Below are 25,894 nucleotides of genomic sequence, written 5' to 3'. Positions count from 1 at the left end.
CTTTGGCGCTCAGCCTTTCTTATGGTCCAGCTTTCACTGCCATACATTGCAACTGGGAAGACCATAGCCTTGACTATACGCACTTTTGTTGACAGGGTGATGTCTCTGCTTTTTAGTGTGCTGTCTAGATTTGCCATGGCTTTCCTCCCCAGGAGCAAGCGTCTTTTAATTTCTTGGCTACAGTCCCCATCTGCAGTGATCTTGGAGCCCAGGAAAATAAAATCTGTCACTACCTCCATTTCTTCCCCATCTATTTGCCAGGAATTGAGAGGGCCAGATGCCATGATCTTGGTTTTCTTAATGTTAAGTTTCAACCCAATTTTTGCACTTTCCTTCTTCACTCGCAACAAGAGGCTCTTTAGTTCCTCTTCACTTTCTGCCATTACAGTGTCCAGCCTAGACGAGTTCACCAGGACCAGATGGATTACACCCCAAGGTTCTCAAGGAACTGGCAGACGTGATCTCAGAGCCACTGAACTATATTTTTCAAAGATCCTGGAGCACTGGGGAACTACCAGAGGACTGGAAGAGAGCTGATGTAGTTCCCATCTTCAAAAAAGGGAAAAAAATAGATCCAGGAAACTACAGACCTATCAGCCTGACCTCAATACCTGGGCAGTTTCTGGAAAAGATAATCAAATAACGAATCAGCAAACACCTAGATGTGAACAAAGTCATTGCTAAAAGCCAACATGGGTTTGTCAAAAACAGATCATGCCAGACAAATCTTATCACATTCTTTGACCAAGTGACAAAATTAGTGGACCAGAGGAATGCTGTAGATATAATTTACTTGGACTTCAGTAAGGCATTTGATAAAGTAGATCACAACCTACTACTTGATAAGATAGAAAAATGTGGGTTAGATAGCATCACCACCAGATGGATTCCTAGCTGGCTGACAGGCCGTACTCAGCGTGTGGTCCTCAATGGAACTGCATCTACATGGAGGGAAGTGTGTAGTGGGGTGCCCCAGGGCTCTGTTCTGGGCCCAGTGCTCTTCAATATCTTCATTAATGATTTGGATGAGGGGATAGATGGGGAACTCATCAAATTTGCAGATGACACCAAGCTGGCAGGAATAGCCAATACTCCAGAAGATAGGCTTAAAATACAGGAGGATCTGGACACTCGATTACTGGGCGCTATCTAACAAAATGAAATTCAATGGTCAAAAAAGTAAGGTTCTACATTTAGGCAGGAAAAGTCAAATGCACAGGTATAGTATAGGTGGTACCTTGCTCAATAGTAGTAACTGTGAGAGGGATCTCGGACTCCTAGTAGACAATCACTTTAATATGAGCCAGCAGTGTGCTGCAGCTGCCAAAAAAGCCAACACAGTGTTAGGCTGCATTAACAGAGGGATAGTATCAAGATCAAGTGAAGTACTAATACCACTTTACAATTCTTTGGTAAGGCCACACCTGGAATACTGCATCCAGTTTTGGTCACCACGAAGTAAAAAAGATGTCGAGACTCTAGAAAGGGTACAGAGAAGAGCAACAAAGATGATTGGGGGACTGGAGGCTAAAACATATAGGGAACGGTTGCTGGAATTGGGTATGTGTAGTCTAATGAAGAGAAGGGTGAGGGGTGACATGATAGCAGTCTTCCAGTATCTCAGGGGCTGCCCCAAAGAAGAGGGAGTCAAGCTCTTCTCCAAAGCACCTGAAAGCAGGACAAGAAGCAACGGATTGAAACTAGTCAAGGAGAGAAGCAACCTAGAACTAAGGAGAAACTTCCTGACAGTTAGAACAATTAACCAGTGGAACAACCTGCCTCCAGAGGTGGTGAATGCTCCAACACTGGAGGTTTTTAAGAAGAGACTGGACAGCCATTTCTCTGAAATGGTATAGAGTTTCCTGCCTGAGCAGGGGGTTGGACTAGATGACCTCCAAGGTACCTTCCAAATTATTATTATTATTATTATTATTATTATTATTATTATTATTATTATTATTATTATTATTATTATTATTATTATTACTGCTGTGAAAAATATCAGAAGTAGCTTCTTTTTTCTTTTTCTTTCTTTTCACTTTCTATTGTTTTCAACACTTATCCATTTATATTTATTTTTTCTATATTTTTTTCTATTTATCTTTAAACCTTGTAAAAAAACTTCTTTAATAAAAATTACAAAGATGTGACTCCGGGTAGCAACACAAATAGCAACACTTAAAAGCTACACAACCACCTAAAAACAGTCAGACATAACAAACATATTAAAAACCTGAGATTGAAGGAAAACCATTCACAGCCTCATCTGGCCACCTTGTAGCCTCCCCACGGGGTCCAGATGGCTGATGAAAAAAGGCTTTAAGGGCCTTCTGTAATACCAACTGAGGTGGGGCTAAACTCACCTTGGGGAGCAATGATATCCCAGGGGGAAGGAGCCACACCGCCTGGATCCCACCATGGTGTTCCTTTGGGAATGGGACCCACAGCATACCCCTTTGACTTGAACTGGTGGCACAGGTCGCTGTCACGGGGGAGAGGAGGTTCCTCAGTCTAGTCCCATGCCAGGTAGAGCTTCAAAGATGAAAACTGTCAACCTTGACCCAGAAGTGACCTGGCAGCCAATGTAGCTCACAGAACAGAGGCGTAACGTGCCACCCTCCTAGGGGCACACATAACTGCTGCATTCTGCGCCAGCTGATGCTTCTGGCTGCTCTTTAAGGGCAGCCCACGTAAAGCATGTCACAGCGGTCCATGCTGGAGGTGACCAAAGCAGAGGTGACTCTGAGTGGCCTCACAGTCCAGGAAGGGAGGCAACTGGCACACCGCATGAAGCTGTTGAGAGGCCCCTCTAGCCACAACTGTCACCTGCACCTCAAGATGGGAATTGTGAGTCTAGCAAGACCTCCAGATTGTACTCTGCTTCTGTTTAGCAAGGTAAATCCAGCTGCCAGTGCCACATTATCATGAGCTGAATCCCTCCCTCTGCCCATTTTCTGCAGTAAACTTTTTGTTGGTATTCATAAGTGCTTCACATTTGTGAAAAATACTTTGCATGAGCTCACTACCTCCCTGGTATGTTCTACTCTGCTTCCTTTGGAACTGAATTGCTTGTAGAACTCTTCCTAACCCATTTTGATGGCCAACACATTTGCACACCACTATCTCCAGGACCAGACCATGCCCAGCAGCCCCCAACTGAGACCCGGAGTCCCTCTGCCTCGCCTTTTACACACACACACACACACACACACACACACACACACACACACACACAGGGACTCCCACCAACCTGCCCACATGAACAAGACGACCACGATAATCAGGATTTCGCCGGCTCGCAGCTGTTGATTTTTGTCTCCCATTTCCTTCATCGTTACTTCATCTGCAGAGAATGGAAGGAAGGAAGCAGAGCAAAGGGGAGGAGGTTAGCTACCCATGGAGATTTTGTCTTGATTGATTGGTTGATTGATTTAGCATATGGCATTGGTACATGAAAGCCAGGAATCTACAACATTGTTACAGAGAAGTGGTTTGCTTGCCTAAGATTTTTAGTTTGTTCAGTTCATGCTCGCACACTGTCTAAGGTGCACCTAGGGAGTGAACTAGCTCCGCACACAGAGCAGCTAAGGGTATTCTGTGGGGGCGTCAGTGTCATCCAGGGATTTTTTCTTCACCTTGCATCTGGCCTGTTTTCTTGCTTCTGCCATTAGTCTCACCAGAATGGTACCTATTTATCTACTTACATTTGCATGCTAGGTGGGCAGGAGCTGAGGTGAGTGACAGGATGCAATGGTAGCACTCGAACTGCTGGAGAGCCAACCTTCTCTGGCCAACCAATCCAGCATCTTTAAACCTCTAAGCCACCGTGTCTCTCATCTCCCCTAAACAAGGGCTGAGCCAAGAAATAAATGTAGGCCTCAAAACTTCCTATGGTAGTTATAGTAGGTTTGTGGAGGCAACCTAGCCAGGGAGTGAGGGAGGCCCTTCAGAGATGTTAACTCCATCTCTGAGCTTGATGTTCTCCTGGTATTACAGGGGTTCCCAACCTTGGCAATTTTAACATGTATGCACTGTAACTCCCAGAATTCTCCAGTCATATTAACCATTCAGGTCATGCAAAAGACTACAACGTCCATAATTACTTGCTTGGCAGGGAATTATGAGGGCTACATGTGGACAGCTGTGGTGAAGAACAGTCTGGATTCCCAGGAGGAAGGGGCTGCATTCCAAAGGCCCAGTGAAGTTTAGATAGGTTGGTTGGGAAAAAGAGGGTCAAGATAGTAGTTACTTTAGTTTGGCAAGATTTCTGTGTATAGGTGAGACACAATAAAGGAAACTGCTTGGAGGTAACCTTATGTGTCTTTCTTGGTTCTTGAGGCCAAACATCAGTTTTGCTGAACTAAAGTGTGTAAGATATACTCTGAGGATTGCTAGGGAGGCGCCATCTTAGCTCTCCTTTCTCCTAACCAACCCATCTCAATTTTGCTGTCTGTTGCTCCTGTGGAATGTAGCCCCTCCCTGCTGGGAAGTCAGACCACTTTCCACCACGAAAGCATTCAGTTGGGGAAGGCAAGTTCCCCTTGAAGGGACATGTGGTATAACTGTTGCTGAGAAGCTATGTAGAACGACAGACAAAGCTTGCGCGGTCTTCTACTCTCTTTTTTAAAAATAATATTTTATCAGTTTTCTAATTTTACAATTAAGTATTCAAAAAGCAATGTGGTGACTGGGTTAATCAATAGTGCAATAACATACATATAAATCTTTAGTATAAATCTCAAGTTACAACATCAGATATTTCCTCTCTTTTTCCCTTAATATCTACTATCTCATATTAGGTTAATACAGTTCTTATTATTATCAACTAAGTAAAACCATCTTTGTTACATTTATCAATAATTTTTAGCTTATATATATCTTAATTGTGTTTGCGTTCAATCCTTATATACAATCCATGTCCTGTTTTTGCTTTTTTCCCGAAGCTTTAATTTCCCATCAATATTCCAATTAACATTTGATATTTATAATTTCCAAGCTTTAGGTAACCAAACTTTCCCTTATTTTAACTTCTTCCTTTTTCCCTTTTCGTAACAAAATCTAATATTCTAAATATACATTTTATCTATTTGAATATAGTCTTGTTCTGTTTTCTAACAGTTATCTATTTTCCACCATATTAAACCATTTAATTAATAATACAGTATCCCTTCTAATAAATCCAAACCATTATATGTATTGTCTGGGTTAACTAATAAGTCAGTAATATACATACATTTTTTTCATTTAGGTCTAATTTTTAAAACCTCTTCTTTTTCTGGTAATCTGTTATCTCCTATTTGGCAAACAGAATTCTTATTTCCAGCTGATTTCCAAATATTTTATATTAGGCGACTCTTTTATTACATTGTTAAACATTTTACAAATCAAACATGGAGTCCCCCCTTAACAATGTGTTGAACACAAAGGATCTTTTTAGATACTATACTCTGAATTTCACAATTATAATAGAGGACCACAGTGTGGAGGGCTTGAAAACCATGTATCTTTTGGCTTTAAAGCATTCAGTAATAGGGCAATTCCTGGCCCAAAGCATCAGAAAGGACTGTGAACTTCTAGGAAATGGTGCCTTGTGTGCATCTGGGCAAAATGAGAATGGCATAGTTCAGCTGCAAAATATTTGAGGCCAGCTTTGCTTCTGCATCTAAACATGTATTTATTTTATGCCTTCAAGTCAGACTTGGCTCCTGATAACTGCCTGGACAAGCCCCTACAGTTTTCCTGGCAAGATTTCAGAGGTAGTTTGGGCTTCCTAGGGCCAAGAAAGAGGGACTGGTCTCAGGTTGCCAACTGGCTTCCTGCCTCAGGCAGGTCTAGAACTCAAGTCTCCTTTTTTCTAGCCTAAGGCCTTCCACCAAGCTTAAACTCGGGTTTAAAAATATGGTTTTGGAAATTCTGGGCTTGACCATCCTTATCTTTTCTGCAAGGTAGCAAAAGGAGATTTTTGCAGTTTGCTCTGGTCGTCCTGAGAACCGGCCACTGAGCTGCCAATTTCTTCACCCGCCCATGACTTATTCCTCACCTTTTCTCTCTCAGTAGATGGAGACAGAGGAGGGGGGATTTTAGCAGCAGCAGCAGCAAGTTTTCCCATACCACATTTGCCCCATGCCCAATTCCGCACTTGACCCAAGGGCCCCCTTGGGCATTCCCGAGTAGTGGTCTCCTCTCCCAGCTCCTCTGCCCCATCTCCCTCCTCCCCTGGCCCTTGCCTGCGCCAGGCCGTCAGGGGGCTGCAGAGCCCCTGGGCCAAATGCAACAGGCCATTTGCTAATCTGCAACAGGTGCTTGATGAAGGAAGGCAACCAGGAGGGCTCAGCAGTCCCTGGCCAGCCATCTCCGAAGGGCCAGCAGGTTTGGAAAGGAGGGCCAATGGCGGGGCATTCGCCAGAAAGACTCGTTTTTGGTGGGGTTAATTATGGCTGTTCCTGATTTCCAGCTGAACTCTTTGTCTTTCCTGGCCAGCAGAATTTAAAGGTCTCTGAAAAATGTACTTTTCTTTTCCTGAAGGAGGTGGGAATTCATTTGTCCACCTACAACCTTCTCCACTGAAAGTTGGGGGCAGAATCTAAGATCTCCCGGAAATCTCTCCAAAAATAGGGGTTAAATTCTAATTTTGAATGTGATAAAGAATACAATTATGAGACATGCCGTGGATTTACTTGATTTAACTGGGTTAAATTATTGGGTTTACTACACTGAACTATAGATAAATGGAAATGCAAATTAAACTATTATTACTGTTGTGTTTTTATCTAATATTCCTTCCTTCTCCTATGTTCTCCTCAACAATAACCATGTGAAGTGGCTTATGCTGAGAGAGAGGATTGGCCCAAAACCACCCAGTTGGTTTTTAAGCCTGAGGGAGGAGTGCAATTTACAGTCCCCCAGTTTCTAGTCTGCTGCCTTAATCGCTAAAATTAAGCTAAATTAAATTTTAAAAAGTTATCTTCCATCTTTGTTTTGCCAGTTGTGGAGACAGCTGTGTTCTGTACCAGCCTGCTACCAGCCTGCTACAACCCCTTCACAAACGGCAAGAGGCTGGAATTACGCCTGCCAAATTTATTCACATAAAACAGAGCAAGACAAGACACCAACCATAAAAGACGAGCTAAGAAGCAGGAACAATCCAAGCGGTTGCCTTCAGCAAACCAGGCCTCCCACACATTCCCCTTAAATACAGTTCAGGGCGTGGCCTCTCTGTGCCTCCTTCCGAGGTGCCCCATTGCCTTCCTCTGTTTACTCCTGACTGACTGCCTCCTGCGTCGGGCGTCCTTGAACAGGGACAGCTGTGGGTCATCTTCATCCACGCTGTCAGGCTCACACAGCTGGGTCTGCATCGTGACCAGATGAGAGGGGCCTTGCTGGGGGCTCTCATCAAGCTGTCCAATCCCCTCAGCAAGCTCTTCAACACCCCCCTCCTCCTCCTCTGAGTCGTCCGACCCAACTGCCGAACCCACAGGCTGACCCTGAATCACAACAAGCTGTGCCAAACCTCAAATACCAAGGTTACCCCTGGTTTCCAAAACATTTTACAGGTCTGGTTTAACGGGACAGTTGAGGCTTATCCTGGCTTCCTCTTGGTTGATCATGACTTTGCCAACCTTGCCCCTCTCCAAAGCCTGCCTTGCCTGAGCCTCCTCCTCTCTGCGGCCCCCTCCCACTTGCCTTTGTTCTTTGAAGCCAGTTTCTCTGCTTCTCGTGGGGTCTTGAAGAGGACTGGCTCGCTGGCTGGACTCTGGCCTTGGATGCTGATAGACTGGACGTGCACGATGTACTCGGTGTCTTCCTCCAGGTCCCAGAGGGAGCACGAGCGCGTGGTGGTGTTCACTTCCTGGATGAAACGCAGCATTCGTACGTCCTTCTTCTGCAGAGAGAAGGATGAAAAGCAGATCGTGCAAACGGTGGGAATGGTTTCCAACCAATGGCCTGTTGCCTCCACATCTGTGCAAAGGCACACACATGCTCATTGGAGAGAACTGGGCTTCTCCCAATCCTATGTAAGGAGCCAGAGAGAAGAAGATGAGGTTTTGAGTCAAGGACCTCCTCCGTTTCCTCTCTTGCCTCTCCCTAGAGCAGTGATTCTCGACCTTGGCAACTTTAAGACTTGTGGACTTCAATTCCCCATGGGAATTCTGGGGAATTAAAGGTTGAAAAACACTGCCTTAGAGGTTGTAACCCCAAAATCTGTCCCCAGGCCCTGACTTGATGAGAGAGAGGCTCTGAAACAAATCCTTACTGCTCTCTGAGGCTGGTTATTTCCTTGCAGATGTTTTTATTACTAACTAGGTAACATAATCAGTGGTCTATAATTGTTACCTAGTTGGGCAATGAAACATCTTCAAGAAAACAACCAAGCTCAGAGAGCATCCAGGATCTCCCAAATGTCCATGCATTGCTCTTCAGACCCAAGAAGAACTGCCTCAGCCTAGTTCTGTTCAAGGAAGAATTCAAAAGAATGATGGAATGGTAGGGGAAAAGCAAAATCCAGGAGTTCAGATAAAAAGAACAAAATAACTTCCGACTTCCTTTGATACAGATAAAAACCTAAAAATCAACATGGCCCTTTGAACCAGATTTTACCTGCTGCGAAATTGCGAAGCCGATGACGACTTCCTCTTCCAAAACATCCCAGGTCACAACCGCTGAGTTGGCCTTCAGAAGCTTGACTGTGACATTGACCGGGGCGGAGGGGCTGTCTGCAAGGAGGCAGAATGGAGGTCAGGGCGCAGGTGGTCCTCGACTTACATCTATTCTTTTAGCAACCACTCCATGTTACAGTCGCATGGAAAACGCTTCCAGGCTGGTCCGTCCACCGGCAACCTTTGCCACTTCCCCACAGTCATGGGATCGAGGTTGGGCGCTCGGCAACCGACCTGGGCTTATAGCAGACGCAGAGGCCCCGGGGTCAGATGATCACCCTGGGCAACCTTCCCAGCTTGCTTACGACCAGCAAGACAATGGGGGAAGCCAGATTCCCTTAGCAACCATATGATTCACTTAACAACTGCAGTGATATGCATCACACCCATGGCGAAATAGGTTGTAACACGTGGTGCAACTCACGTAACAACTGCTTTGCTTAGCAACAGAAATGCTAGTCCTGATTGTGGCTGTAAGTTGAGGATTACCTGTTTTGGTCACTGGAGAAACAATTCACCATGGAGATGGTCACCCATTGATGCTGTATATTTTTTCCTGCTGCTGTCTAGGAAACCAAGATGATCATTCACTAAGATGGCTTAAAGAAAAGCCATTTGCGACAGGGAAGCTAATGTCTTCCTTGTTATTTAATGTACGTCAGGGCAACCCTGGCTAGTGACAGCAGATCCAGCTGTAGCCATGCAGTCCATGGCTTCTACCCCATTGCATCTCCCCTTTGCCCTCCGAAAGCTCTTCCTATTCCATAAGCACAGACCTCAGAGCAGGACCCATCATGCTCGCAAGCAGCCCTGGATAGAAACTAATCTAGGAGAGAAGCAACCCAGAACTAAGAAGAAATGTCCTGGCAGAATAATAAACCAGTGGACCAGCTTGCCTTCAGAACTGTGGGGGCTCCATCACTGGAGGCTTTCAAGAAGAGATTGGACAGCCATTTGTCCAGAATGATATAAGGTCTTTTGCCATAGGCAGGGGCTGGACTTGTAGACCTCCAAGGTCCCTTCCAATTCTGTTTTTCTATATCAGACATGTCAAACACAAGGCCCAGGGGACGGATTCAGCCCACAAAGTGGTTTCATGTGGCCCACGAAGCCATCCTGGAAACAGTGAGGGAACGGCCCCCACTGCCTTGGCCCTGGCCCAGAGACCCTCCTTCTGCCAGAGACCCTCAGATCTGTCCCACTCCTGCCCAGCCCCCCATAGGCACCCTTGATGCCAACGATGGAGAGCTGGCCACGCCTACTCAGTAGGCCATATGCACTCTAGCCACGCCCACCCACTAGGCCACGCCCACCCTGGCCATATCCACCTGGCCCCTTGAGGGCAACCACAATGCTGATGCGGCCCTCAATGAAATTGAGTTTGACACCCTTGTTCTATATGCTGTATTCTATTATCTAACTGAAAACAAATGGCCACATGCCCACTTTTTATCCACATGCAAAATAATTGTGTTTATTTAATTTTTGAATATATTGTGGTTGGAGAGGAACACTGTTGTTTTTTTTTAAAGGAGCTCATGTTGTTTCAACCACCTCCTTACTAAAGTCCTTAAGGCCACATTCACTCAGCCTCAATGTTGGTTAGTAAACTGGAGATAACTCCGATGCACTGACTACCCCATATCACTGAGCAACAAGACACTTCGGAGCTACTAGCATTGGACCAGCTTTGGCTTTGTTTGGAGGAAGGTCATGGGGAAGCTTTGATTTCTAAAAATATTTGAACTGAGCCTTAGCAGAGCAGGTAGTTTAGGCTTGGGAAGACAGTCGAATCCAGTATATCATATCAAGCCTTGGGGGGCAGGGAGAGGGCACACAACCCCTTTGAAGTGTATCTAAGGCAGGATTTCTCAACTTGATCAACTTTAAGATGTGTGGACTTCAAGTCACAGAATTCTCCAGCTAGGAGAATTCTAGCTATAGCACAAATGGGCAAATCTGCAAACATTGGATGTTTTTGCTCTGACAATATAAGAGGCAGCCTTTTGCTTAAAACCGTTTTGCTTTGAATCACTGAAGGAGGGGGGGGGGAGAATGTTAACCTGGATGTTTTGATAAGATAAGGGATGGCTGCTATAGAAAGGAAGTGAAACTTTGAATGTTAAACTAATTGGAGAATGTGATTCATGATGTGTAATTAAGGGAGGGAATTGTGTATGATACGATGTGTTCAGGGGAGGAGAATTCAGATTCTGGCATCCATCCATGAGTGCCGATGCTTCGTTCTCATTATTATAGACTTTTTAGAATAAACAATCATGGAATGTTCTTTGATCTGTCTCGTTAGTCGGAACCATGACATCATGCCAGAATCTGAATTCTCCTCCCCTGAACACATCATATCATATATAATGATAGCAGTCTTCCAATTCTGAGGGGCTGCTGCAAAGAGTGGGGGTCAACCTACAGTATTTACCAACCTATTTTCCAAAGCACCAGAAGGCAAAACACGAAGTAACAGATAGAAACTCATCAAGGAGAGAAGCAACCTGGAATTAAGGAGAAACTTCCTAACAGTGAGGCTTTCAACAATGGAAGCATTTGCTTCGTCCCCCTTCATCCTCCTATTTTTCCTGCAACAACCCTGTGAGGTAAGTTGGGCCGAGAGAGAATGACTGGCCCAAAGTCACCCAGCCAATTTTCAGACAGGACTAGAACTCACCATCTCTTCGTGATTGGCTCAGAGTCACCACCCGATTTTCAGGCCTATGGTGAGAGTAGAAGTCATTGCCTCCTGGTGATGGGCCCAGAGTTGCCCAGCTGGCTTTTATGCCTTAGTGATTAATTAATTAGCAACAGTAACAGTATAACAGACTCGGAAGGGACCTTGGAGGTCTTCTAGTCCAACCCCCTGCCCAAGCAGGAGACCCTATACCATTCTAGACAAATGGCTGTCCAGTCTCTTCTTAAAAACTTCCAGTGATGGAGCTCCCACAGCTTCTGGAGGCAGGTTGTTCCACTGATTAATTGTTCTCACTGTCAGGAAAATTCTCCTTAGTTCTAGGTTGCTTGTCTCGATTGGTTTCCATCCGTTGCTTCTTGTCCTGCCTTCAAGTGCTTTGGAAAATGGGTTGGCCCCCTTGTCTTTGCAGGAGCCCCTCAAATATTCGAATGCTGCTATTATGTCACCCCTAGTCTTTTTTAAAAAGCTAGACATACCTAGTTCTCTCCACTCTTTGTCATGCCATTTAGCCTCCAGATCCTTTATCATCTTTGATTCTCTTCTCTGCATACTTTCCAGGGTCTCAACATCTTTTTTGTACCAAGGTGACCAGAACTGGATACTATATTCCAAGAGTGGGCTCACCAACATGCTATAAAATGTTACTGTCACTTCTCATTGCCTTGATGCTGTCCCTCAGTTGATGCAGCCTAGGACTGCATTGGCTTTTTCTGGCAGCTGTAGGACACGGCTGGCTCATACTTAAATGGTTGTCGACTAGAACAGGGGTCCCCAACCTGTGGGCCACAGCCCGGTAGTGGGCCATGGCCTGCTGGCCACAGGACAGGCTGGCCAGTGTGCGCACATGTGGGTGCACACCCCCATTTACAGTAGCGCTGCGGTTGTGCTGCGTGAAAATGGGCTGCCACCATGCCGCGGGGCACAAAAATGGGCCGCTGCATCATGGGGTGTGAAAACAGGATGCCGCTGCACCTCGAGAGGAAAATGGGATGCCGCCGCCAGGCTGCAGGTGCAAAAGCAGACGGCACTATGCTGCACGAGAACAGGGCAGGACTAGCAAGTATCAGGCAAGCGCTAGCCCTGCCCCACTTGCATCGTGCATGCTTGTGGCCCTGTGCTTCCCCCTCCCTTTCCATCCAGTTGGTGACCTCTGAACCCGTCTCACAGGGATCTGCTGCTCACTGCTGCTAAGCCAGGTATCACCTCCTCTTCTGTACCTGTGTGTTTGGTTTTTCTTGCCTAGCTAGGTGTAAATACCAATAGACTTATATTCTGCTTCACAGTGCTTTACAGCCCTCTAAGCAGTTTACAGAGTCAGCATGTTGCCCCCAACAATCTGAGTCCTCGTTTTAGTGACCTCAGAAAGATGGAAGGCTGAGTCGAACTCTTGACAGTGAACAGAGTCAGATGCAGTTCTGCATTCCAACCACTGTGCCACCGGGCCTCCTGCAAACCCTCCTTTCCTTGCCACTGAATTGCATTTGTTTGGACAGAGGCCAGATCTGTCCAGATCCTTCCGCATGTCGTGTTTATCTTCTGGAGGGTTGATTATTCCCCCCAGCTTCATATCATGTGCAAATCTGACGAGCTCCCTTTCTATCCAAATATTCAATAACAGTTTAATAGTGTGGGAATTATTCCATTTTTTAAACAGTCTAATAATTTAGGAGAAACTTTCTGCGGCTGCCCCTTTCACTGCAGCCCTTGAATGGCCCTTTCGCGGCTCGGCTGTGGGAAACAACAAGCCGGAATTCAGGCCTCTCTCATAAGACCCAACTTCAGTAAAGACTCTTCTCTCAGCCTCGGTGGGGCCAGAGCAGGGAGAAAGGGGTCTGAGGCCACCTCTGAGGCTTTGAAAGTCGCTCTTCCACATCCTCACCCTCAGAACCCCAGCGTCCCATTTTGTGCCTTGCGACTCCAGAGCATGCAATTTTAAAAATAATCTGCACAATTCACTCTCCCCTTTTATTAACCTTTGAGTAATGCACTCCATTCCATCAGAGCTCTATAGCAGCTCAGGGAACAGGGCTGGGAGTGGTCACTGAAGCCTTTGGGCTGGTGTCACTGCAAAACTAAATCCAATTTCCAGGCTCTGAAAAGGCCCAAAAGATGATGTGGGCAACTGCCTTGAGCAGGTGGCAGTGGAAATTAGAGGTGGCGCATGGCGGAGGGAGTTGCTAATGGACTCCCTTCCCAATCCCTGCAAGTGCACTGATTGCCCCCCCCCCGTTGATTGCCTGAGGAGCAGCTGCCCAATGAAACCCCCCCTCCCTTCCTGCTTCCTTCTTCTCTCTACCCAAAGGAGCTGCTTTCACTCCTTTACTTTCATTTTCAAGCAGGTAAATAAAGCGAATTAGCTGACTGCACTTTACCAAAATGAGCCCCGAGAAAGGCGGGGTGGGGTGGAGAGCTGCTTTTTCTGTGCTCTTGTTTATTATTCCTTATTGTTGAAACCATCCAGGAAGGAAAGTGCATCCTTGTGCTACAGGCTTCTTCAGCCTGGGGTCTACAAATGTGTTGCCCTGCAGTTCCACAAGTTTTAATCCAACTTAAGAGAGCTGAAGTCCATCAGACAGGGAGAACACTAAGCTGAGGAAGGAATAAAGGGAAGGAAGGACAGAAGGATGCTTAAGTGATTAGCAAGACACTGCTGTACTGCAGGCCCAAAGCGAACAACGTATCCCAGGAGAGAGCACAGAGGTCTACCCTAAATTTGCTTCCCTACAGAATGGTTTCTGGAGTGGAGCCAAGAAAGGTGTCGAGATTCCACCAGCTCCTAAAGCAAATCCCTTGTTTAGCAGGTGGGAGATATAGTCCTCATCAGCTTTTTATTGCTTGTCGTTGTCAGGAGCAGCTGCGGTGGTAGGAAATGGTTTCCTTGGACTAACGTGACCACTGGCTTCTGGCTCCCTTTCTACCTTGGTTGGTCCCAAGAGGTCCAGGGAGAGGCACATTCAGGGATGGAGTCAGGAGGAGGGAGGGCAGGTATATTAGGATTTCAGACTCTTGCGCATTTTGCTGGGGAGCCCAGACGACAAATGCTCCTCCCCAGGTCTTTAAGATATCATGCATGGTGGTTCCAAGTGGATTTATGCTCAGGACATGTCAGCTAAAATTTGTGGGATTGATTGGCTCTCTGGATGTGAGATGGAAAGTCTCCAAAGTGCTTTTGCTTAGGAGGAGAGTGCAGGCTACATGGGCTGCTCTCCAGGTGAGGAAGTGTGAGTGGCTGAGTGCTGAGCTGTAGGGACAAAGTGGGCCTTCTGTTTGCATACTTGATGATCTGCTGTCTGGTGGAGTAGCTGCCTGAGTTCTAGGCCTGAGTTCCCTTACTTCAGGGTGCTGTTGGGAAACCGCCAGCTAGGCTAGAAGGAGGGGTCAAGAGAGGGCCTAGCTTAGAGTCCTTGTGCAGTTGCAAGAGGCACAAGCTTGATCTTTCCTTCCAGCCTAGCTGGCAGTTTTCCAGCTGAGTGACTTCAGTTCCCATGCCCAGGTTGTCATGTGTTGGGACAGGTGTGAAAGAATGGTCTCTGTGGTTTTCACAGGTTAGAGCTCATCTATACTTCAGAGCAGTTGTGTGGTGATCTGGGTATGGGAGGCATCTCTTGTAGCCCTTTACCATTGGTCAGTTCATTTTCTAGTCCAGATGAGATGAACAGCCACCCAGGATCTCTACAAATGGCCCACCCAGGATGTATGGATTCTCTGGACTCTCACGGGGGGCCCATTGAGTTCTGTTGATTGTCTGCTTAACCCTGGCAAGGGGGGATAATCTCGGTTTTGAAGTGCTTGTTCCTGGGGAGCGTCTCTCTTTTCACCCACCCAACCAAGGCAGCTGCTTGAGATCCAGAAGCAACATCTGGAGTGGAAGATGAAATGTGACCCCAAGGGTGGCAGCCAAAGAGGCCAAGTGCTCGGAGTTCACCCCCCCCCTTCCCGTGTCGCCGCTTTGCTTAGAGTAGCCAAACTCCCTTCGGGGGTGAAATGAGCAAAAAGGTCCTTTACTGTCAGGCTTCACCCCACTGAGTGGCAGGGGAGTCACTGAAAATGAGCTCACAAGAAAACTCGGGAACTTGGGATCTTTATGGAAAATGTGAGGCAGCCATAACCAAAAGCGTGTTCGCCACTGCAACGGTTCAAGAAGGAGCCCAATTTATAGGAACAACATCAAAGCCTCTTGCATTTCCTTTTCCTTCTCACACCAAACAGTGGAGAAGGCTGGCCAGTTTCCATTTGCATTTTGTTTTTGCAATTATCACACTAATTCTTGGATTCTTGTACTGACAGTGTGAGAACTAAGTCCCACCCATGCCTGGCTGCTGTGAACATTTGGCACAGAATCTTGCCAACAGATTTACCAAAGACTTGATTCCTTACAGGCAGATCTAATGTGGTTATTGGAATTACAACTTTCTGTATTCGCTGGGAGACATTTTGCTCTGATCCAGTTGAGGGGCGTTCTTCGGCATGGTCAGCCTTCTGGGAACCAGATCTGTGCTCCTCCTATTCTCTCTGTGGGGCAGGGATTGGCCCGATCGGGGAGGTGGTCAGTGCCTTGTTCCAGGAGGGGGTGCCTAAGGCCTTGAAAGAGGCCAGGATGCCTCCCTTCCTCGAGAGGCCTGATCCAGTCTCCAACCTCCCCCTTTTCATGAGGGTTATTGAGAGAACGCAGGGGAGCTAATTATAGCTGGCCCCAAAGAAGAAACCTAGCGGGACCCCTTTCGTGCTCTCAGTCGAGGCCTTTGGTCTTTCTTGGGACCCCACATTCATTTTACCCTTTCTTTGGAAAGCCGAGGGTGCCGCCGAGGCTTCCAGGGGGAGTGGCCAAAAAGTAAAAATGGCAGCCCTCATCATGCGATGGAGACCCCATCACTTTTCTACCTGTGAGTACAAAATAAGGAGAAATTTCTTGAACCGTTAGAACCATTAATCAGTGGAACAGCTTTCCTCCAGATGTTGTCGATGCTCCATCACTGGAGGTTTTCACGAAGAGATTGGATAGCCATCTGTCTGAAATGATACAGGGCTTTCTGCTTGAGCAGGGGGCTGGACTAGAAGGCCTCCCAGGTCCCTTCCAACTCTGTTCTTCTGCTATTCTCATGCATGTGAGAACAGGGCAGGCAGGCTGGCAAACAGCATCTCAAATTCCCTGTCTCAGCCCATTCGTTTAATCGCCAGGCTGCGGCGGGAGGTGAGACGGCCCTGTTTTTGCCTTTCTCTTCACTACAAGATGGGGTGGGAAGGGAACCTCCTGAGAGGGGAAGAGGGAGGGGACTAGCTTCCATGAGCCTTCCTGCTTTCACTCCCGGCAGGGGATCCCGTGGCAGCTTTTCTGCCTCTTCCAAGTGGAAGCTCTTTTCTTTCCCCCCCCCCAGAGCATCTTGAAAGAGCCTTACCGAGTAGGGAAGGGAGGCAGGATCCGGGCCATGGCTGAGGGTGGCGCTGGGAAAAGTCTGTGCAGGTAAACCTTCTAAGGACTTCACAGAGAAGATGCCTGCCAGGTGTTGCGTTTTGGCTGCTGAACTCTCTTGTGTGGCCTGATCCCATAAGGCTCATGACCCCCCCCTCGAGAGGATGCCCTCCCCCAGGAGGCTGGATTTCCATTTCCATCTCTCACACCTAGGATGGCTAAGGGGAGAAAGGAAAGGCTAACCCATGGGGAAAAGGGGCCAGGAATGTGAGGAGAAAAAAAGCCAGGGCAAGGCAGAGACCCACCCTCCCCTCCCTCCCTCCCTCCCTCCCTTCCTTCCTTCCTTCCTTTCTTCCTTCCTCCCTCCCTCCCTCCCTCCCTTCCTTCCTTCCTCCCTCCCTCCCTCCCTTCCTTCTCTGTATGATTTCTTCTGCATTCGGGGTGAGCTGAGGACAAGGGGAGACAAAGAGCAGGAAAGAAGGCAGGCAGGTGATCTGAAACGCCTTTGGTGTGTGAGATGAGCATGCACCCTGTCTCTCCTCTGCCTCCCTCGAGCTGGCGTGTATTAAAGGCACCTTCATAAATCTTCCACAGTGTCTCCCAGACGCTGCCACTTCCGGAGTCCCACATTGTTCCACCATCGGAATCCTCAAGGACGGTTGTGTGAAATGCAAGGGCACCTTTAATCTTGGTGATGGTGCCGTGTGTGTGTGTGTGTGTGTGTGTGTGTGTGTGTGTGTTTGTTGACTTCTCTCCTAACGCAAGCAGGAACAAATGGAGCAGATGGGAGAGAAATGGGCTGTGCCTGGGGAGGCAGAACAAGTTGCCTCATTAAACTGGGGGCCTCAATCAGCAGGGAAAGAGGTCTGCTTTTAGCTTAGGGTGGGTGGGGAGGGGGGATGTCTGCCTTTTCTGAAAACCACATTGCCTCTGTTATCAATAGAGCGTTTACTTGTTTCTTTGTAGTAATGTGACTATCCAAGACCTCAGGATTGCGAATTATGTAAGCTAAGTTAGCAGGAGCACCGGCTAGTTATAATAATGTGCCTTATTTTATTTTCAGAAGGCCCATGTGAAGGACTGTGTGGCAAAGTTCGGTGTCACTTCAGCCAGACCCTAGAAACAGAGCAAGACCTTTCCCATCTGCAGCCCCAGGCTTTAGCTGCCTATCTACAGCCATCAGCTCAACAAATGAAGCTGATAGTTTGTGTTAGTTTCAGTGAGTAAAATCCCCCCCTTGCTGTTTCCCTTTCCCAATTCCCTTTCCCTGGGAACATAAACTATCAAAGTCAAAGAAACGTTTAAGACACAAGGATGTTGACTGGGATATTAAGAGAGAAGAATAGCTGAGAACAAATTTCCGAGAGAAGATCTAGTAGAGGAAGGAGCACATCCAAGAGCACAGTGTTTACCCAACTTAGGGGACCATGGTCTTTGGAGTACTGTCCTCATTTCTCCACCAAATATATTCTGATTCGGATAACTATATATTAGAGCAGGGGTGTCAAACTCGCAACGTCACGTGACGTGTCGTGACGTATCATGACTTTTTTTCCATTGCCAGCAATGGGGTGGGTGCGGTTTTGGCATGACGCATCCGCCGGCAGCTTGACACTCCTGTGTTAGAGAGCTTGTATGCCTGGCTCCTTTTCCAATTCTTGCTCACTATCTCCAATCTATGTTTCAGTGTGTTTAATCTCCATTACTAAAGAACTCTTTGGAGATACTTCTCCTATAAAAATATTTGTGCAATTAAAAAAAAACCCAGCAACTATGCAATTTAAAATCTCTTTGTGACCATCCCCACTTGTACTGAAAAAACCCAAATCCTATTATTTCAGAAAAAATCTGGAATATGATTGGAAAAACAAATTCTACCTACAGTGATGTTGCTTAACCAAAATATTTAGTTATAAAACATAACCTGATCCAGATATTTCCAGTGTGACTATGAAGTCTAGAAACTTTTAAAAATATGAATGAAATCTGCAGTCAGTCATGTTTTCTCTTAGCAGGATTTAATTCAATGCTAATGGAAAAAGCTCAGAGAAGAGCAACTAAGATGATCCGATGCCTGGAGACTAAAACATATGAAGAACGGTTGCAGGACTTCTAGTGTAAAGAAAAGAAGAAACAGGGGAGACATGATAGCAGTATTCCAGTATTTGAGAGGCTGCCACAAAGAAGAGGGGGTCAAATTATTCTCCAAAGCACCGGAGGCAGGACAAGAAGTAACGGATGGAATGAAAAATGTACTTGGGAAAAGAGTGGCCCAACTCATCAGGAGGGCTTTGAACTAAAATTGAGGGGGAAGGTGACCAATCTTTAGAATCTCTAGAACACAAAACCAATCATAAATCCCCCAAAACAAATCAAACAATGAGGTAGGCAGTGATGAGAAAAAAGAAAAAATTCAAACAACAATCAGGAGATGGAGGAAACATACCCACGGACAGACATAAAAGTCTTAAATGCTTATATACTAATGCTCAAAGCTTGGGGAACAAACAGGGTGAATTAGAAGTAATAGTACACGAGGGAGGGCATGACATAGTAGACATTTCAGAAACCCAATGGGACGAAACCTATGAATGAAATGGACTGATGGACGGATACAAATTGTTCAAAAGAAACAGATCTACACAAAGAGGAGGGGGAGTTGCATTACATGTAAGAGAACACTACGTATCTACAGAAATGCACATGATCAAAGATAAAAGCTCTCCAGAATCTATATGGGTCAATATAAAAGAAAAAAAAGTGACACCCAACCAACCAGAAGAAATAGCTGAACTCTTTGCCAACCAGTTAACAAATGTATGCAGGAAGCATTCCACAGTAGTAGTGGGAGACTTCAACTATCCTGATATCAGCTGGGAGACAAACTCTGCAGTGAGCAGCAGATCAAACAGATTCCTAACCAACCTTGCCAACAGCTTTGTTATCCAAAAGGTGGAGGAGGAAACTAGACGTAAAGCTATAATGGACCTAATTTTTACTAATAGAGAAAAAGTGATAGAGGGAGTTGAAGTTGTTGGAACCTTGGGGGAAAGTGACCACGTCATACTGGAATTTAATATAATCCAAACACTAGCAATAGTAAACAATCCAATCAGTGTCTTAAACTTCAAAAGAGTCAATTTTAACAAACTCAGAGAGAACCTAGGAAAGATTCCATGGATGAAAATCCTAAAGGGGAAAACAACTCAAGAAGCATGGGAAACTCTGAAAAATGCTATCATAAAAACCCAGTTCAGCACAATACCACTGAAAAAGAAGCACAAGAAAGTCAAGAAGAAACCAGCAGGGCTGCACAAAGATCTCTCAGACAAACTGAAAGACAAAAAGGACAAGTACAAAAAATGGAAAGAGGGACACACAACTTAGGCCGATTATCATCAGACATCCATTACGTGCAAAGATGAAGTCAGGAAAGCAAAGGCTCAGATCAAACAAAGACTTGCAACAGAATTCAAGGATAATAATAATAAAAAAGTTTCTTCCAACATATTAACAACAAGAAAAAATTTAAGGAAACTGTAAGTCCACTAAAGAGAGAGGATGGCAAGGAAATAACAGGCAACAGGGAGAAAGCAAACCTGCTTAACTTATCCTTTGCATCAGTCTTCACACATGCCAAACCAATCTTATTTCATTCTCTGATAAAGCTGTGGACATAGTATACTTAGACTTCAGTAATGCATTTGATAAGGTAGACCATAACTTACTCCTTAGTAAGGTAGAAAAAGATGGGACAGACACCGTCACCACCAAATGGATCTGTAGCGGGCTGACAAACCATACTCAACAAGTAGTCCTCAATGGCACTACATCCATATGGAGAGAAGTAAGCACCGGGGTACCACAAGGCTTCGTCTTAGGCCCAGGACTCATCAATATCTTCATCAATGACTTAGAAGTGACACTAAACTGGCAGGAGTAACCAACACCCCAGAAGACAAACTCAGGATCCCAAAAGATCTTGACAGACTTGAACAATGGGCCCTATCCAACAAAACGATTTTCAATGTGGAGAAAAGCAAAGTTTTACATTTAGGCAGGAAAAACCAAAGGTAGAAGTACAGATTAGGCAAGACCTGGTTTAAAAACAGTAACTGTGAGAGGGACCTTGGAGTCCCTCTCCAATGTGCAGCAGCAGCCAAAAAAGCTAATACAATCTGGGTTGTATAAACAGAGGCATAGAATCAAGATCAGCCAAAGTATTAGTACTGCTTTATAAAACCCTAGTGAGACCACACCTGGACTACTGCAGCCAATTTTGGTCACCATATCACAAAAAATATGTTGAGAGTTTGGAAAAAAAATTCAGAGAAGAGCAACTAAGATGATCAAAGGCCTGGAGACTAAAACATACAAAGAACGGCTGCGGGACTTGGGTTTGGCTAGTCTAAAGAAAAGAAGAAATAGGGATGACATGATAGCACTATTCCAGTATCTGAGGGGCTGCCACAAAGAAGAGGCGATCATGTTATTCACCAAAGCCCCAGAGGGCAGGACAAGAAACAATGGTTGGAAACTGATCAAAGAGAGAAGCAAGGAGAAAGTTCCTAACAGTGAGGACAGTTAACCAGTGGAACAGAAGTTGCCTTCAGAAATCTTGGGCGCTCCATCACTGGATGTTTTAAGAAGAGACTGGACAGTCACTTGTCTCAGATGGTGTAGGTTCTCCTGCTTGAGCAGGGGGCTGGACTAGAAGACCTCCAAGGTCCCTTCCAGCTCTATTCTATTCTATTCTATTCTATTCTATTCTATTCTATTCTATTCTATTCTATTCTATTCTATTCTATTCTATTCTATTCTATTCTATTCTATTCTATTCTATTCTATTCTATTCTATTCTATTCTTTAAAAGAAACAAACTCTTGAAATACGTGTTAGTCACCAGCTATTTAAACTGTCTTCGGGAAGAAGCGTTTTGCTGAAGAGCTTTTCTGGAATGCTATTTCTGTGGCTGAAATCACAGCAGTAACAAAAGCTTCAATACGTTTCATGGTTATGTGTGGACACTACTTCCCCAGTTTGCAGGAAACCCCATTGGCTTGGAGATCCAGGGGCCTCTGAGAGAGCTTTGCATCCAAACTGCTGGAGAGGAGCTAACTGCAGAGCAAATGGAACAAAGGTTAAACAAGCAGCCAGGCCAGCTTATGGCCCTGCTCTAAATGGAAGCAGGTTTCATTGGGGAAAAACTTCCATGAGTGAACATGCTCAGGGCTACGGAAAGGCACCAGCAGGTTCACACTAGGAGAGTCTGTAGGACAGCTGAGCTGGAAGTGGGCTGCATTCTTCGTACCAATTGTAAGAAGAGAGAAGGCTTAACTGAGGGTTCTCAGAGTTGGAAAAGAGGCAGCAGATCCTCTGAGGAGCCAGGGGACCCTTCTCAGTCTTTTTTGAGTACTGGGCAGGCTCGGGTCTCTCCTCTCATCCTCACAAAGCTAGTCCTACAAATCCCATGCTCACCTTAGAATCCTAGTTCCAGTCAGTGCCGGAGCAAGTCACATTTTTGGACTCTTTGGCCAGGTTTGGAAACTCTCTAGGTGCCTCTCTAGGTGCCTCTCTAGGGTCAACTGTTTGTCTCTGGCCCTGAGCCCTGTCACCTGAAGCTGGCATGGTTGCAGTTTATTGCCACACATAGGCATTCTTGTATCTACTGAAAAGACAGACTCTAACCTTCTCCAACCTGAGGCTCTCGACTTGTGCTAGACTAGAATCCTGGAATTCTCACTTTGCATTGTCCGAACACGTACACACTCGGGAGCAGGAGAGGCTCTCTTACTTGTCAGAACAGACGGATTAGCTTTTTATGTGCAATCAAAATGACGGCTGCAGAATCAACTTGAAGACAATCAATCTTGCTGTGGCTTTAAGCAAAGCAACATCTAAGTGAAATGGAGAGGAAGCCATAGGGCTCACTTGATAGGACCACCAGGATCCAGTCCATATCTTTCAAGAGATGAATCTGGCTAGTGAGGAATTATTGACCAAGCATGTTGAGGATGTAAGGCAGGGGTGTCAGACTGCTGGCCTGTGGGCCGGATGCGTCATGACGAAACCGCACCCACCCCATTGTCTGCAATGGCAAAAAAGTCATGATATGTCACGACACGTCAGTTTGACACCCCTGATGTAAGGTGTTTCCCAGTGTTTTCTTCATTTCAACGCAACAAATGATTTCTCTGAAACTAGATTATTTTTGTTATTTCTAGGCTTCATTCAGGGTTCTACCTTGTTGAAATTTCTTGGCTTGAAATCAGTTGACCTCAGGAATGACCTTCTCTCATGCCGCCCTGCTCTGCAGGCCTGGCCCTAAACACTTTGCATCTCCCTGCCTAGTTGAACATGGGATTAGGCAGGTTGTGATTTGACCTATTGTGGAAGCCTAACATAATATTAGCATACTGTATGAAGCAAGTCATCTCACTGTTTGTTTGGAGATTATATAGAGAAAAGAATTGGGCTTTTCAGGTTTAGGATTGAGTGTGTTGTGTCAAAACATTGGATCCAGACAGTTGTTCTTTTAAAAAATTCCACTGAAATCAGCACATTAATTTTGTAGCTCTATTTTGAAACTAGATTAAAGACTATATTTTTTTCAATAACTGTCAAAAGATCTTAATAATGAATAGTATAATAAGTTTGACAATTAACAAATTTCTATCTATGACTCCAGAATCTGCTGCCTGAGCCACCGACTGCTTCGCTGTGTCTCAAATGAAAGTCTGTTCCTGGCTGTGCTGATAAATCAGAACCTCCTTGGATTTTTTTCTATCCACCTCGTTTCCCTCCCCCCCCCCGCCCAATTTTTAATTTCTCTTTCTAGGAATTCCAGTCTGTTAAACTTCATATTTAGTGATCTGCTTTTAAAATGAGGACTAATTTACTTTCTGAGTTCTGAGGTCCTGATAATTTTAATGGGACCCTGTGTTCATGGTTTTTTAAAGTCTATTTTTCTGAGAGACTTTCTTAGCCTGACAAATATCTTGGCACATTCTGTGACTCCTTGTAACAGATTTTTGAATAAGCATTATGCTTGATCATTTTGCATATTTTCACTGACTCCTTGGCCAATGTGACCTTGTGAAGCATCCCATACAATGTGTGCCCAGGAGTCAAAACTCCTTTCTTCTTTCTTTCTTTCTTTCTTTCTTTCTTTCTTTCTTTCTTTCTTCCTTCCTTCCTTCCTTCTTTCTTTCTTTCTTTCTTTCTTTCTTTCTTTCTTTCTTTCTTTCTTTCGTCTTTATCCCTCCTCCAATCTTCCCAGGACTTCCTTAAACAATTGGAGCCCCTCCTATCTTATGAAGAGCTACAACAGGGGTGTCAAACTGCCAGCCCATGGGCCGGATCCATCATAGCAAAACCGTGCCCACCCCATTGCCAGCAATGGCAAAAAAGCTGCCATACATCGTGACACGTCATGTGATGTTGCGAGTTTGACACCCCTGACCTACATGTTTGTATTGGTTTCATAACCCCTCCCCACCTAAAACAGCTACATTATTGAGAAAGATGCAGGGGGGATGCATCTCCATCCACAGACCTGTGTTGCTAGTAATCTGGAAAATCACTTAATGTTGTCCAGGGACTTATTTCACTCCAGCTGCTGTTGCCTACTTGCCTACTAATATCTGGTTTGACCACCCTGCTGTCCAAAGTTGTTTGCTTCTGAGGAAATCACCGTTAACAGATATCGGACACATCTCTCCCCATATTTTAGGAATCCTGTTCAGCACTGGGGGCTTTCTGACAACATGAGAAGAACCACCCTGGGCCAAGTTAAGGTCCAGTGTGCGGCAATTCCTTCCTGAGAGAGGCAAGGGAGCTAGCTGATTGTCTTCACATGAGACGGCATCACATGATCTCTCAATGAATCACTTGGCTGACTTGAAGGACAGTCACCCGGGCCACTGATTGGCTCCTTTCTCTCAAGCCCAGTTGAATAAATAGAATTCAGTAAGGAGGCCAAATCTCACAGCAATCAGCAGCCAGTCAGTAATGTCTCCTTGGGATCTGTGCACTCTTATGGGGTTTTCTTTTCACAAAACATCTCTAAATGGTACACTCCCAATAGAGTATTATTCGTCGTTCCAGAAACATGCAGCAGTGAGTGCCACAAACGAAACGTGTTGTCCTATGCCACTACCACAAATACTTCTTTGTTGACTCTCCTCAACTCAGCTTATCAGATAGATGGTGCCCCAGCGAGCGAAGCAGTTGATGTTCAAACGTGGAGCAGCACCAGAGGTCAGGAAGGTTCGGGGCAATTCAAGCACCAAGTACAGAACAAAACCTGCTGTCCATTGCCAACCCCGCTTCCCTGTCAGGGGTCTCAGGTACCCGCTCCCCCACCCGCGCCCTCTTACCTGCATCTGCCCAGGACAGGCTGGCACAGCTGAAATAAGCCAGGAAGGCTGCGTTGATGTAGAGGAGCGGATCTGCCATCCTCCTCCGGCGCGAGTCCATGGTGCAGCCACATGGAAAGGAGGGCCGCTTCAGCCCCGGAGGTCCAGACCCCGCATGGGGAGGGAGAAGCCGAGGGAGCCCGGGGCGCCGCCGATCACAACGACGCCGGCCGGCCCCGCGCCCCGGCCGCCCAGCCGCCGAGAACCCGCGCCGACATTCCGGCACCACGGAGAGCTCCCGCAGCAGCCGCCTCGCTCCCCCGGCTGCTCCCGGCGAGGAGCGGCGGCAGCTGCGAGGGGCCCCGGAGGCCGGGGGGGAGCGGGCGGGGGGCTTCTCCCGGGGCCCGGGGAAAGTTTCTGGGAAGCGGCGGGAGGCGGCTCGGCTCCGGCGAGGCAAATCTAGAGCGAGGCGGCAGGTCGGCGGCGGCGCTGGGTCTCTGCAAGCTGCAAACGTGCCGCCTCCTCGCCCATCAGTCAGGCGGCTCCATTCAGCGGAGCGAGAGGGTAAAGCGGGGAGCCCCGGAGTCTGGCCACAACGCGGCGCCCCCGCCCTGCCCGCCAAGCTGAGTCCGGCTTCCTCCCACCATCCCCGGCCGAGTCACACCGCCCTCGCCTGGCGTGGAGATGTGCGCGTCGAACGCACGGAGGGGGGGGAGTCTTCAGTCGGCCCCTCCCTCGTTATCCTGAGCCGGAGAGCGACAGGCTG

The 25,894-nt window shown here is 46.4% G+C and overlaps 1 protein-coding gene across 1 annotated transcript in view; it reads right to left on the bottom strand.

Moving 5' to 3' along the window:
- FNDC5 (fibronectin type III domain containing 5) overlaps positions 1 to 25,249 on the bottom strand; it is a gene marked incomplete at both ends in the record, with an annotated part of 52,144 nt that extends 26,895 nt beyond the window's left edge. The window contains 4 exons of the mRNA XM_083369998.1: positions 3,251 to 3,343; positions 7,684 to 7,882; positions 8,599 to 8,714; positions 25,150 to 25,249. Coding sequence (XP_083226124.1) covers positions 3,251 to 3,343; positions 7,684 to 7,882; positions 8,599 to 8,714; positions 25,150 to 25,249 — 508 coding nt within the window. The remainder of the gene's footprint in view (positions 1 to 3,250; positions 3,344 to 7,683; positions 7,883 to 8,598; positions 8,715 to 25,149) is intronic.
- Positions 25,250 to 25,894: the final 645 nt, after the last annotated feature.

The sequence above is a fragment of the Vipera ursinii genome (assembly GCF_947247035.1).
Source record: "Vipera ursinii genome assembly, chromosome: 9".
NCBI classification, from domain to species: domain Eukaryota; kingdom Metazoa; phylum Chordata; class Lepidosauria; order Squamata; family Viperidae; genus Vipera; species Vipera ursinii.
This window is presented reverse-complemented; position numbering and strand designations above follow the sequence as displayed.